A 13,325-nucleotide genomic window follows, 5' to 3' on the forward strand; every position below is an offset into this window, starting at 1 on the left:
AAAGTAAAAAAAATGCTAAAAAAAAGAAAGAAAAAAAAAAACCATGTCCATGCTACCGTGTATAAGGTTCCTTTGTGGGGTGATAAAAATGTTTATGATGAATAAACTAAAAATTACTGAATTGTACACACAGGGTGAGTTTTATGGCATGTGAATTGTACCTCGATTTTAAAAAAGGACACCCAATGTCATCAAACATGCAGTATAAGGCTTTTTCCCCCCTTTATTCACAATACAGGTTTGAAATAGAGAAGGTAGAGAATAAACAATGAGAGAAATATTTTGAGTATCTTTTTATTTATGAAGTTTATTTTCGGCATATAGGTATTAAATAAAATAGGTATTACAATAAGCTAACGTTATGTACTGGAATGTGTTACTGCTATCATTAATGTGATTAACTGCTTTTAAAATTCCCAACAAAAATAATTTACAATCATAAAAATAAAGAATAGTACCTGTTTGTTTTTGAAATTCCTTGCTGTCCATAGCCACTTGAAGGCACTTTCTGGTACAGTAGTTGTCTATTGGTTAAGTGAGTCTGAGGCTTTAGTCTGGGCATGATTGATTCAATATGATTATAGTTGAGGCATAAGACCTACAGAAAGAATATCTTATTAATCAGAAATCCTAGAAACTATTAAAAATTGTATGGATAAAACTTGGAATATACCACATAATTTAATAATATATTAGTGCTAAAACAACAAATGTTTATATCCTAAGTAATCTAGATTTAGTTTTGAATGTGTTTTTAATCTGACACCCTAGGAAATTACAATATTTCATATAAAATAATGGAGATCCTAGAAAGCATCTCAGCTTTCTCAATTTGTACTCCTGATTTCTCCAAACCTGACAAGGATGAAATAATTTTTAGTCGAAGAGACAGCTATTTACCTATGTTTAAAAGGCCTTAGCAGATGGCTGAGTCAAGGAAAGCAGAAGCTGGATTCCTTCCTGACACCTTACACTAAAATTAACTCCAGATGGATTAAAGACTTAAACATAAGACCTAACACCATAAAAACCCTAGAAGAAAATCTAGGCAAAACAATTCAGGACACAGGCATAGGCAAGGACTTCATGACCAAAACACCAAAAGCATTGGCAACAAAAGCCAAAATAGACAAATGGGACCTACTCAAACTCCACAGCTTCTGCATGGCAAAAGAAACAGTCATTAGAGTGAATCGGCAACCAACAGAATGGGAAAAAATTTTTGCAGTCTACCCATCTGACAAAGGGCTGATATCCAGAATTTACAAAGAACAAAAACAGATTTACAAGAAAAAAACAAACAAGCCCATTCAAAAGCGGGCAAAGGATATGAACAGACACTTTACAAAAGAAGACATACATGAGGCCAACAAACATATGGAAAAATGCTCATCATCACTGATCATTAGAGAAATGCAAATCAAAACTACATTGAGATACCATCTCACACCAGTTAGAATGGCGATCATTAAAAAATCTAGAGACAACAGATGCTGGAGAGGATGTGGAGAAATAGGAACACTTTTACACTGTTGGTGGGAGTGTAAATTAGTTCAACCATTGTGGAAGACAGTGTGGCGATTCCTCAAGGACCTGGAAATAGAAATTCCATTTGACCCAGCAATCCCATTACTGGGTATATATCCAAAGGATTATAAATCGTTCTACTATAAGGACACATGCACACGAATGTTCATTGCGGCACTGTTTACAATAGCAAAGACCTGGAACCAACCCAAATGTCCATCAATGATACACTGGACAGGGAAAATGTGGCACATACACACCGTGGAATATTATGCAGCCATCAAAAACGACGAGTTTGTGTCCTTTGTAGGGACATGGATGAATCTGGAAACCATCATTCTCAGCAAACTGACACAAGAGCAGAAAATCACACACCGCATGTTCTCACTCATAGGCGAGTGTTGAACAATGAGAACACATGGACACAGGGAGGGGAGCACTACACACTTGGGTCTGTTGGGGGGAAATGGGGGAGGGACAGTGGGGGGTGGGGAGTTAGGGAGAGAGAGCATGGGGAGAAATGTCAGATATAGGTGAAGGGGAGGAAGGCAGCAAATCACACTGCCATGTGTGTACCTATGCAACAATCTTGCATGTTGTTCACATGTACCCCAAAACCTAAAATGCAATAAAAAATTTAAAAAATTTTTTTTAAATTAAAGGAAATAAGAAAGGAGGCAATAAGGCCGTTTAAAGAACCTTGAAACTTCATTCCATACCTACCTTCAATCCCATATCTGACTACAGAGGAAGATTTACTGTATATGTGACAATCACATAAAACTGAGGTCAAACCAACATCACTTTGGAAGGTAATATTTTTTTCCTGCTTAGTAAAAACCAACCAACCAAACAAAAAAACCCCAAAGAAAATTTAGGAATAAATTATCTACTTTAATAACATGGAAACACTGTTTAATTCAAAGTAAAGAAGATAATAACTTGCATTGGAAACCTTGAAAGAAAGAATAATTTGTGAGTGACTCACCTTCACATTAGGTAGATAGATTAATCCACTGAATGAGGTAAGATTATTGTTCTGTAGATTCACATTACACACATTTCTAAATTGGTCGACTGGAATCAAATCCACAATTCTGGATTTAGACAAAGTAAATACAGTTATTATTTTAATAGACAGGAAAATATAAGAAAAGTTGAGTTCCTTCATATACAACTACCAAAGGCATTAAAAAAGTCTCATCTGACAAATACAAAAATAATTAATGTAAAATGAATTGTTTAAATGATTAGCTGAATATATATTTTGGTTGGTATATATGCAAGAAAGTGACATAGACTTTGGTTGCTTTAAAAAAAAACACATCTATTACCATATAAACAGCACTATTGCAGAAAAAACTTGTAAAAGAGACATTTCTACTGTCTTTATAAATTCACATATATGTTCATGAAATGATAGTGAAATTGATATAGTAAATCATAAGATTTTCAGGTTATGAATTTCAGATGATATATGAGAAGTAGGTCATTTCTGAAATACCAGGAAGTGGTTAGGGATGGAAAAGGAAAGGAAAAACAGGTAATGTCTTTGAAAGTAGAGTTTCTGTGGGATCTTTTGGAAACTTTTATGGCATTTCATCTGTGTGAACATTTTGGTAATTAAACAAAATTCTTGCTTCCCAGTCCACAGCTATACCATCATTTGAGCCATGACAGAGAAAAGCATAAAACTACATCCCTTTTCCTAACCGCTTCTCTAAACAAATCCTAAACTTGAAGTTATAATTATGACATTTATCCATTAAGTTATTCATTCATCCATTTATTCATTCAACATATTTTCATTAGTATTTCCTAAGTGCAGAAAATGTGTTTGGAAAGGCTACAACAAAGATGAAAGAAATGTTTCAGCCCCTAAGAAGTGGGAGCCAGAGAAATGAAAATAAAGAGGAGAATTGCTATGATAGAGTTAGCATCTCTATCATACCAATGTAATGGCATTTCAGAGAAAGAAAATATATTTTAAAAAGTCAAGAATGAAAGCATAGAGGAGAGAGATCTTGAGATGATATTTGGAGGATTTTTAGGTATTTGTCAAGTAAATTAGCAGAAAATAGTTCTAGGCAGTGCAACAGGTATAAACAAAGGCAGAAACAAACATGAAAGAGCATTTTGTGATTGAGATTCAGTAACTAGAATATTTCAGAATTTCTGAAATATAAGTGTCATGGGCAGTAAAGAAAAGGACTACAAGAGATAATGGACAGGTAATAAAAGGTCTTTTATATTATACAAAGGAATTTTACATTTTAGGCTGGGCACAGTGGCTCACACCTGAAATTCCAGCACTTTGGGAGACTGAGGCAGGTCAATCACTTGAGCTCACGATTGGAAACCAGCCTGGAAACATGGCATAAATGCTGTCTCCACAAAAAATACAAAGAAAATTAGCCATGCTTGATGACACATGCCTGTAGGAGGAGGATAGATTGAATCTGCAAGGTTGAAGCTGCAGTGAGCCATTTTTTGAGACCACGCCTCAGAAAATGCTAATTACTTAGCATGAACCTTTACATTAGAGTAGATAATTTTATGAATTGATTATATTTAGATAAGATATATAAATGTATATGCTTCAGAAAAATGATAATTATATAATTTAATTATAATAAAAAGGCATATAATAAAATGATTGTACCTAATGGATGATGAAGTCCAATTTAGTTCTTGCATTTGGGTGAAGTTGGAATGTCCTTGTTGTTCTGCAATCATGTCAGAAGTAAGTCTACCACCAAACAAATCTGTTGCACTCTCAGTCTCTGGTGGTTCCTATATGAAGACATTTAGAAAATGATGTCCTGTCTTACAGATGACTAAATCACATAGTTCTCTGGTTTCAGGTAAAAATTCAGTGGACTCATTTCTCCCAATTCCTCCTACTAAGTAGAGCTAAATCCTGTACATTATATATGAAACAAACATAAGGCAGGGCAAGGTGGCTAACACATATAATCCTAGCATATTGGGAGGCCAAGGTGGGAGGATTGCTTGAATCCAGGAGTTCAAGATGAACCTGGGCAACAAAGTGAGACCCTGTCTCTACTAAAAATAAAAAACAATTAGTTAAGTACAGTGGCACATGCCTGTAGTCATAGCTATGTGGGAGGCTGAGGCCAGAGGATGTCTTGTGCACAGGAGTTCAGAGGCTGCAGTGAGCTATGATCATGCCACTGGCTTCCAGTCTGGGTGACGGAGTGAGACTGTCTCTAAAAAAATTTTTTAATTAAAAAAATTAAAACCAAACATAAGAATACTGAAAGATGTGGAGAAGAAGACCAGGTAGGTACCTTAGGACCTGAGGAATGACACCCTGGATTTTCTTTGCTTCATAATCTCTACTGGGTGGTGGAGAAGCTAGAAACTCAGAAATGACAATAAGAAAAAAACCAGACAAAGTCCACAAAAATCCTGCTCTCTTCAGTCAAAGGATCAGGAAAGGGGAAGCCTAGCACAGCAGAAAACTTTAGACAATAACAAGCCTACTTCTGCTAAACCCTACAGAATAAACTGTAGCCCCAACTTCATGCCCATCAGTAAAAGCAGAATGGACTACTTAGACTTTCATCAGTGCATATGGAGAAGTAACAAGGCACTTCTCCATCATCTACCTGCTGAGTGGGAACCTGGACTTTCATCCACCTTCAGCAGTAACACACTTTGCCACCCTGTACATACAAGTATTATTGTAGATAACATGGGGAGCCTGGATTCCCACTTCCACCCAGTAATAATGAGTTATCTGTGGAGCATCAATTAGGAATTGCTGTCTCTTCTAGCCAGGATGAATCAGTGGAGGCTTGTGGGAAATAGTAACACGGAGTTCCTTACCTCCCAGCCAGACTAAATTAATGGGGCCTGGTGGGGAGCATGAACTCCTACTATAGCCTAGCAGTTAATGAAGTACACACCTCCAGGTTGTCAACAGAGGCCAAATGGAGGAACTTGGACTTCTGTCTTGCAACTCACAGCAACAAAGTGGCTCCTGTCATCTTCTCACTGGTACAGTGTCAAGGGAGGCTTGCTAAAATAGATTTAAATAAGATCCAGAAAATACCCAAAATGTCCAGAATAAAATAAAAAATATGTCATGCCAAGAAACAAGAACATCTCAACTTGAATGTGAAAAGACAATCAGCAGATGCCAATTCTGAAATGACACAAATAGTTTTAATTGTCTGACAAGTATTTCAAAGCAAAATAAAAATGCTTTAACAAGCAATCATGAACATACTTGAAACAAATGAAAAAATGGAAACCCTTAGCAAAGAGATAAGTGATAGCAAAGCAACAGAAGATATGAAGAATGAAATGAAAAGTTTAGAATTTAAAAAATCCTATAAACAAATAAATTCATTGGATAGGGACTCAATAGCAGAGCAGAGAGAAAAGAGAAAAGAATCACTGAACCTGAAGACAGAACAATAGAAATTACCCAGTATGAACAAAAGAGAGAAAATAAACCCATAAATAAATGAGCCCCACTTTACCAAGATGGAAATATCCTGTACTTGTGGAACCATACAAAAGGTTTAATATTAGTATCACTGGATTCACAGAAAAAAAGAGAAACAGTATGGGGCTGAAAAAACATTTGAAGAAATTATAACCAAAAAGCTTCCAAATTTGGCAAAAGACATAAACCAAGAAGCTAAGTAAGAAGCTAAGTAAACCTCAGACAGGAAAAAAAAAAAACCTAAGTCCATGCAAGGACATGTAAGAATAATCAGAATCAAATTTCTGAAAACTAATGACAGAGAAAAAAGTCATGAAAACAGTGACAGAGGAATTAAATCTTACTTATAAGGGAAAAACAATGTGAATGACAGATTTCTAATCAGAAACCATGGAAACTGGAGTATGTGGCACAATATTTTTCAAGTGGTGAAAGAGAAACATCAACCCAGAATTCTATACCCAGAGAAAATATCATTCAGAAATAAAAAGAGAAATCAAGACATTCTCAGAGGAAGGAAAACTAAGCAAGCTGTTACCAGCAGACCTACCCTAAGAAACGACTAAAGGAAGTTCTTGAAATGGAAAGAAAGAAAAGAAATCTTGGAATGCCAAGAGAAAGGAAAGCACAATGGAAAGAGTATTAATAAACTTCCCTTCTCGATTTTTCTAGGTTATCTTTGATTGATCAATGAAAAAAATTATAATATTGTCTCATTAGTTCTCAATGTATATAATGAAAATATTTAATTCAAATATAAACAGGGGAGGATAAATAGACTGAAAGGAAAGTAACATTTCTACACTTTACTCAAACTGGCAAAATGTCAACACTAACAGACTATAATAAGTTATGTATATACATTGTAATACAACAACCACTTAAAAAAACTATATGAAGAGATATGCTAAAAAACACTATGAGCAAATAAAAATAGAAGTCCAAAATATGTTCAAGAAGCCCATAGGAAGACACAAAAAAAGAAAACAGAAGAAAGATAAACAGAGGAAACAAATATAAAATAAGAAAACAAAATGGTAGACTTAAACCCTAACGAGTCAATTTACTATATGAAATATAAATGGTCTTTGTTCATCAATTAAAAGATAAAAATTAGCAGCAGATAAAGGAACATGATCCAATTGTATGCTGTCAACAAGAAACTCACTTCAAATATAATAATATATGCAGGTTGAAAGTAAAACAATGGAAAAAGATATCCTAAACATTATTCAAAAGAAAGCAGGAGTGGCTTCATTAACCTCAGATGGAGTAAACTTTGAAGCAAAGGAAATTACCAGAGTCAGAGAGGCCATTATCTACTGATAAAAGGGTCAGTCCACTAAGAAGACATAACAATCTTATACATGTATGCACCAACAACAGAGCTGCAAAATATTTGAGGCTAGAGTTCCCAGTTATTTTAGCAAATGATCTAGGTATTGCTGTGAAGGAATTTTGTAGACATAATTAAAGCTCCTACAGTTGACTTTCAATAAGGAGATCATCTTGAATAATCTGGATGGGCCTTATTCAAACAATTGCAAGCCTTTAAAAGCAGAGGTGAGACATCCTGGAAGAAGAATTTTCCTGAAGAAAATCCACTCATAGACAACAGCTTTCATCTATGCCTGCCCATAATCTTCCATTCCTGATGGCCTGTCCTATGGACCTCACACTTGTTTAGGCAGTTCTCTCAATTATTAAGTATTCCTTGATATTTATATCTCTCTATATAGACATAGATATCTCTATATGTAGATCTATCTTAATAGTTCTGCTTCTCTTGTTGAATTCTCAATAATAAAATCTCAAAATAAGTTTTAAAAACACATTAATTCATCCTTAGAAATACCACTGGTTTTGTGCTTTTCATAATCATACAAGCAACATATGATTAGTGTCCTAAATCAAGGGTTGGTAAATGTTTTCTACAGTTTTCCTGTAAAGAGTCAGTCAGTATTTTAGCCTTTGGGAACAATAGCTTCTCTGTTACAACTATTTAATTTTGCCACTGTGGTGTGAAAGCAGTCACAGACTATATATAAACAAACAATCATAGATGTGTTCTAACAAAATTTTATTTACAAAAATAGGTGGCAGGCCACATTTGGCCCAATGGCTATTGTTTGGCATTCTATTTCAGACAAATGGCTTGAACTTGATCTAAATAAAAATGGTAAGTCATTTGATCTACTTTTACTCAAACTCCCTTCTTTTTTTGTACTCCATTAAAGCTTCATATCTAAATTAAGAGTATGTATCCTTAATGCAAAAAATAATCTTTTCCAAATAAAAGCATGTGGGAACAAAAGATAAAATGAAAACACAACTACCCAAATTGCTCTTTGGTTCTTCCTAGTCTATGTCCTCCCTTGGTTTCTACTCCAACTCCAAAGAAGGCAATGTAATTATATGTCTAGAGAGTGTTGGACAGAGAGTGAGGCTCAGCTACCCGTGATTTACCATTAAAGAGTCATGTAACTTGGAAGAAGTCATGTAACTTCTCTAGAGTTCCTTGTGTTCATACATAAAGGATTTGGACTATGCCATTGCTAAAGTTTATTTATGTCACAGACACTCTAGCATTATAAATTGCTCTCTTACCTACCTCTACACCCACTTTTCCTGACTTCTTTTTCTACATATCTTTAATAAATGAAAGTAATAAAGTGTCACTTAGATTTCTTTACTTTCTCTACTCTCTTCTCTTAGAAAATATTGCATATGCTTTTGGTCTTAACTGTTAACCCTCTTCATTTCAAGTCCAAACCAATGTAAAGTAAATTTTCATATCCAAATGTAATCCTGTGATTTCAACTGCCTGCTTGACATCTCCAGTCAAACGATCTTCTGTCATATAAAACTATTGTTCAACACTAATCATCTTATACCCCCAATTTGCTTCTCTTCTTATTTATATTCATATTCTGTTATGGTATTTTTTATTGGCATAGACTCAAACCTTGTAGACATCTTTTACTCTTCCTTTCCCTTGCCCTTCAAATCCAATGCATTCCCATTCCTTGCATTTAAAATCTAAACTTTTCAGTTTAGTCTTCACGTCCAATTATTACTTCATATATTTATATTCTGCCTCATTCCACAAATAATTTGTGGCAGCTTACAGGAAACACATATAATCAAATAGTAAAATGCAAATCATAAATAATGAAAATCAAGATAAAGAACAATGTAAGCTAAAATAGAATGAAACTAGGATTAGTGACAAAACGACTATAAAACCCTATAGGGCTTATATTATTGAATCATAAATTTGGTCCTGAGTTTTTAGGTAAAGTGAAAAGGAATATAATTAAATAATACTCATTGATACGGATTGGCTCTGTGTCCCCACCAAAATCTCACTTTGAATTGTAATAATCTCTACATGTTGTGGAAGGAACCCAGTGGGAGGTAAGTGAATCATAGGGGTGGATTTTTCCTATTCTTGTGATAGTGTTGTTCTCGTGTTAGTGAATAAGTCTCAGGAGATCTCATGGTTTTACAAAGGGGAGTTCCCTGCACATGGTCTCCTGCCTGCCACCATGTAAGGCATGCCTTTGGTCTTCCTTCATCTTCTGCCATGATTGTGAAGCCTCCCCAGCCATGTGGAACTGTGAGTCCAGTAATTTCTTTCCTTTATAAATTACACAATCTCAGGCCAAGCATGGTGGCTCACGCCTATAGTCCCAACGCTTTGGGAGGCTGAGGCAGGTGGATCATGAGGTCAGGAGATTGAGAACATCTTGGTCAACATGGTGAAACCTATCTCCATTAAAAATAAAAAAATAGCTGGGCATGGTGGCACGTGCCTGTAGTTCCTGCTACTCCGGAGGCTGAGGCAGGATAATCGCTTGAATCTGGGAGGCAGAAGTTGCAGTGAGCTGAGATTGCACCACTGCACTCCAGCCTGGTGACAGCGGGAGACTATGTCTCAAAAAACAAACAAACAAAAAATCGGCCGGGCGCGGTGGCTCAAGCCTGTAATCCCAGCACTTCGGGAGGCTGAGGCGGGTGGATCACGAGGTCAAGAGATCGAGACCATCCTGGTCAACATGGTGAAACCCCGTCTCTACTAAAACTACAAAAAATTAGCTGGGCATGGTGGTGCGTGCCTGTAATCCCAGCTACTCAGGAGGCTGAGGCAGGAGAATTGCCTGAACCCAGGTGGCGGAGGTTGTGGTGAGCCGAGATCGCGCCATTGCACTCCAGCCTGGGTAACGTGAGTGAAACTCCGACTCAAAAAAAAAAAAAACAACTCAGGATGTCTTTATTGGTGGCATGAGAACAGACTAATACAGTAAGTTGGTACTGATAGAGTCACATGCTACTGTGAAGATACCTGAAAATGTGGAAGTGACTTTGGAAATGGGTAACAGGAAGAGGCTGGAACAGTTTGTAGGGCTTAGAAGAAGATAGGAGAACGTGGGAAACTTTGTAACTTCCTAGAGACTTGTTGCATTGCTTTGACCAAAATGCTGACAGTGATATGGACAATACGGTCCAGACTGAGGTGTTCTCAGATGGAGATAAGGAACTAGTTGGGAACTGGAGTAAAGGTCACTCTTGCTATGCAAAGAGATTGGTGGCATTTTGCCCCAGCCCTAGAGATCTGTGGAACTTTGAACTTGAGGGAGATGATTTAGGGTATCTGGTGAAAGACATTTCGAAGTGGCAAAGTGTTCAAGAGGAAGCAGAACATAAAAGTTTGAAAAATTTTCAGCCTGATGATGCAGTAGAAAAGAAAATCCCATTTTCTGGGGAGAAATTCAAGCCGGCTACAAAAATTTGCATAAATAATGAGGTGCCAAATGGAAATCGCCAAGACAATGGGAAAATGTCTCTAGGGCATGTCAGAGACCTTCACAGCAGCCCCTCTCATCACAGGCCTGGAGGCCTAGAAGGGAAAAATGGTTTCCTAAAGGGGTCTAGGGTCCCCTCTACTGTATGCAGTCTAGAGACTTGGTAACCTGTGTCCCAGTCACTCTAGCCATGGCTAAAAGGAGCCAATATATAGCTGAAGCCATGGTTTTAGAGGGTGAAAGCCCTAAGCCTTGGCAGCTTTGACGTGGTGTTGGTCCTGTGGGTACACAGAAGTCATTAATTGAGGTTTGGGAACCTCTGCCTAGATTTCAGAGGGTGTATGGAAATGCTAGGATATCCAGGCATAAGCCTATTGCAGGGGTGGAGCCCTCCTGGAGAACCTCTGCTAGGGCAATGCCAAAAAGAAATGTGGGTTCAGAGCCCCCACACAGAGTCCCTCTAGGGCACTGCCTACTGGAGCTGTGAGAAGAGGACCACCGTCTTCCAATTCCTAGAATGGTAGATCCACCCACAGCTTGCACTGTGCACCTGGAAAAGCCACAGACACTCAACGCCAGCCAGTGAAAGCAGCCGGAGGGAGCCTGTATCCAGCAAAGCCTCAGGGGCGGAGCTGCTCAAGGCCATGGAAGCCCACCTCTTGCATTAGCATGACCTGGATGCAAGACATGGAGTCAAAGGAGATCATTTCAGAGCTTTAAGACTTGACTGCCTCGCTGGATTTTGGACTCACATGTGGCCTGTAGCCCCTTTGTTTTGGCCAATTTCTCCCATTTGGTACAGGTGTATTTAACCAATACCTGTACTCCCGTTGTATCTAGGAAGTAACTAACTTGCTTTTGATTGTACAGGCTCATAGGCAGAAGGGACTTGACTTCTCTCAGATCAGACTTTGGAATGTGGAAGTTTGAACTAATGCTGAAATGAGTTAAGCCTTTGGGGGACTGTTGGGGAGGCATGATTGGTTTTGAAATGTGAGGACATGAGAGTTGGGAGGGACCAGGGTGAAATGATATGGTTTGGCTCTGTGTCCTCACCCAAACCTCACCTTGAGTGGTGATAATTCCCACGTCATGGGAAGGACCCAGTGGGAGGTAATTGAATCATGGGGGTGTTTTTTCCCAGCTGTTCTTGTGATAGTAAATAAGTCTCATGAGATCTGATGGTTTTATAAAGGGGAGGTCCCCTGCACTTGCTCCCTTGCATGCTGCCATGTAAGACATGACTTTGCTCTTCCTTTGTCTTCCACTATGATTGTGAGGCCTTCCCAGCCATGTGGAACTGTGAGTCCATTAAACCTCTTTCCTTTATAAATTGCCCAGTCTTGGGTATGTCTTTATTAGTAGCATGAGAACAGACCAATACACTCATTGTTAGTGAGCAGAACAAAACTTTTCCTTAGGGAAAATGTTTCTCCTACATTTATTTCTAAAAGTGCTTTCTCATGTGGCCCTTCAAATGAGGGTACAGAGAAATAGGACAGATAAGATCCTCAACGACATCTTTAAAGTAAATACAGTACTATGTTAAAAACATTCTTTAGTGAAAGCTAACAACTAAATAAAGCCCAGTATACAATGTGCTAGGGAATTCTCATGTGTTCGAGTGAGAATGTTTTAGTGGTCCATTCTGAGGAGGGGCCAGAAAACAGCAAGAATAGGATTAGTAATCTTCTTGGAATACTTCAGAGTACTACATGATCATGAATTTTCTTTCAATTTTCTAGAAAGTTTGATGTGTTTTCTTGTCTGATTGGAGCTGGGCAACATTACACAGGGAAACCTTTTATTCTTTGCACCTTGTCATATATTTACCTTGTTATGTGGAAAATAGGAGCCCTATGAATTTGCTTGTTATGGAATCCAAGTATCCAAATGTTGCTTTCATATTCAGTCCTAAGGTCTTTGTCTACTTTTCTTTTTAGCTTACTTAGTAATGTTGACATACTACATTTTTGGTTCAAATATATTTTTTCTTAATTATTAATATTAGCAACTATATTTCCCCAGAAAATAGAAAGCTGCTTTTAGGCCTAAGAGAATGGTAAAGCTCCAGAGAATAACTTTTCTACCCTGTCCCATAAAATTGTGTTCTTTACCTTTTAGGCATTGAATTCAGTGGGTTCCATTGTAAGCAGCATTTTCCCTCCCTTTCCACCACAATTCAGACAATTAAGAATTGGCCAGATGACAAAATTTAAAAACCCAGATCTAGACTGTATTAAGTCTAGTAAATTTGGCTGTCATGTAGTGATAAAGCAATGTTCAAAATAACTATGTCCTATGAATATGTGAGTATGCAGCTTAGAGCAAATATTATAAGTCATAAAACAACTTACAATTGGTATTCCATCCAAAGCTTTCAGTTCTGGAAGATGAAATATTACAAACAACCGGTAGTTTTCCTGATTCCACACAATAATGTTTCCATACATGTCTAGAATGACCAAGTTGCATAAACCCTAGGTAATAAAATACATACATTTATCCATATGTAC

General features: G+C 37.3%; 2 protein-coding genes across 2 annotated transcripts in view; one reads left to right on the forward strand and one right to left on the reverse strand.

Annotated features, from left to right (window-relative positions):
- Positions 1 to 13,325, forward strand: part of RTN1 (reticulon 1) — a 468,840-nt gene that overhangs the window by 72,181 nt on the left and 383,334 nt on the right. The gene's annotated exons all lie outside the window — the stretch shown is intronic.
- LRRC9 (leucine rich repeat containing 9) overlaps positions 1 to 13,325 on the reverse strand; it is a 123,589-nt gene that overhangs the window by 47,403 nt on the left and 62,861 nt on the right. The window contains exons 22-25 of the mRNA XM_032246124.1: positions 13,167 to 13,289; positions 4,190 to 4,320; positions 2,516 to 2,624; positions 459 to 598 (exon numbers count right to left, since the gene is read on the reverse strand). Coding sequence (XP_032102015.1) covers positions 459 to 598; positions 2,516 to 2,624; positions 4,190 to 4,320; positions 13,167 to 13,289 — 503 coding nt within the window. The remainder of the gene's footprint in view (positions 1 to 458; positions 599 to 2,515; positions 2,625 to 4,189; positions 4,321 to 13,166; positions 13,290 to 13,325) is intronic.

Source organism: Sapajus apella, unplaced genomic scaffold (assembly GCF_009761245.1).
Source record: "Sapajus apella isolate SASKATOON/1434 unplaced genomic scaffold, GSC_monkey_1.0 scaffold59, whole genome shotgun sequence".
Lineage (NCBI taxonomy): Eukaryota > Metazoa > Chordata > Mammalia > Primates > Cebidae > Sapajus > Sapajus apella.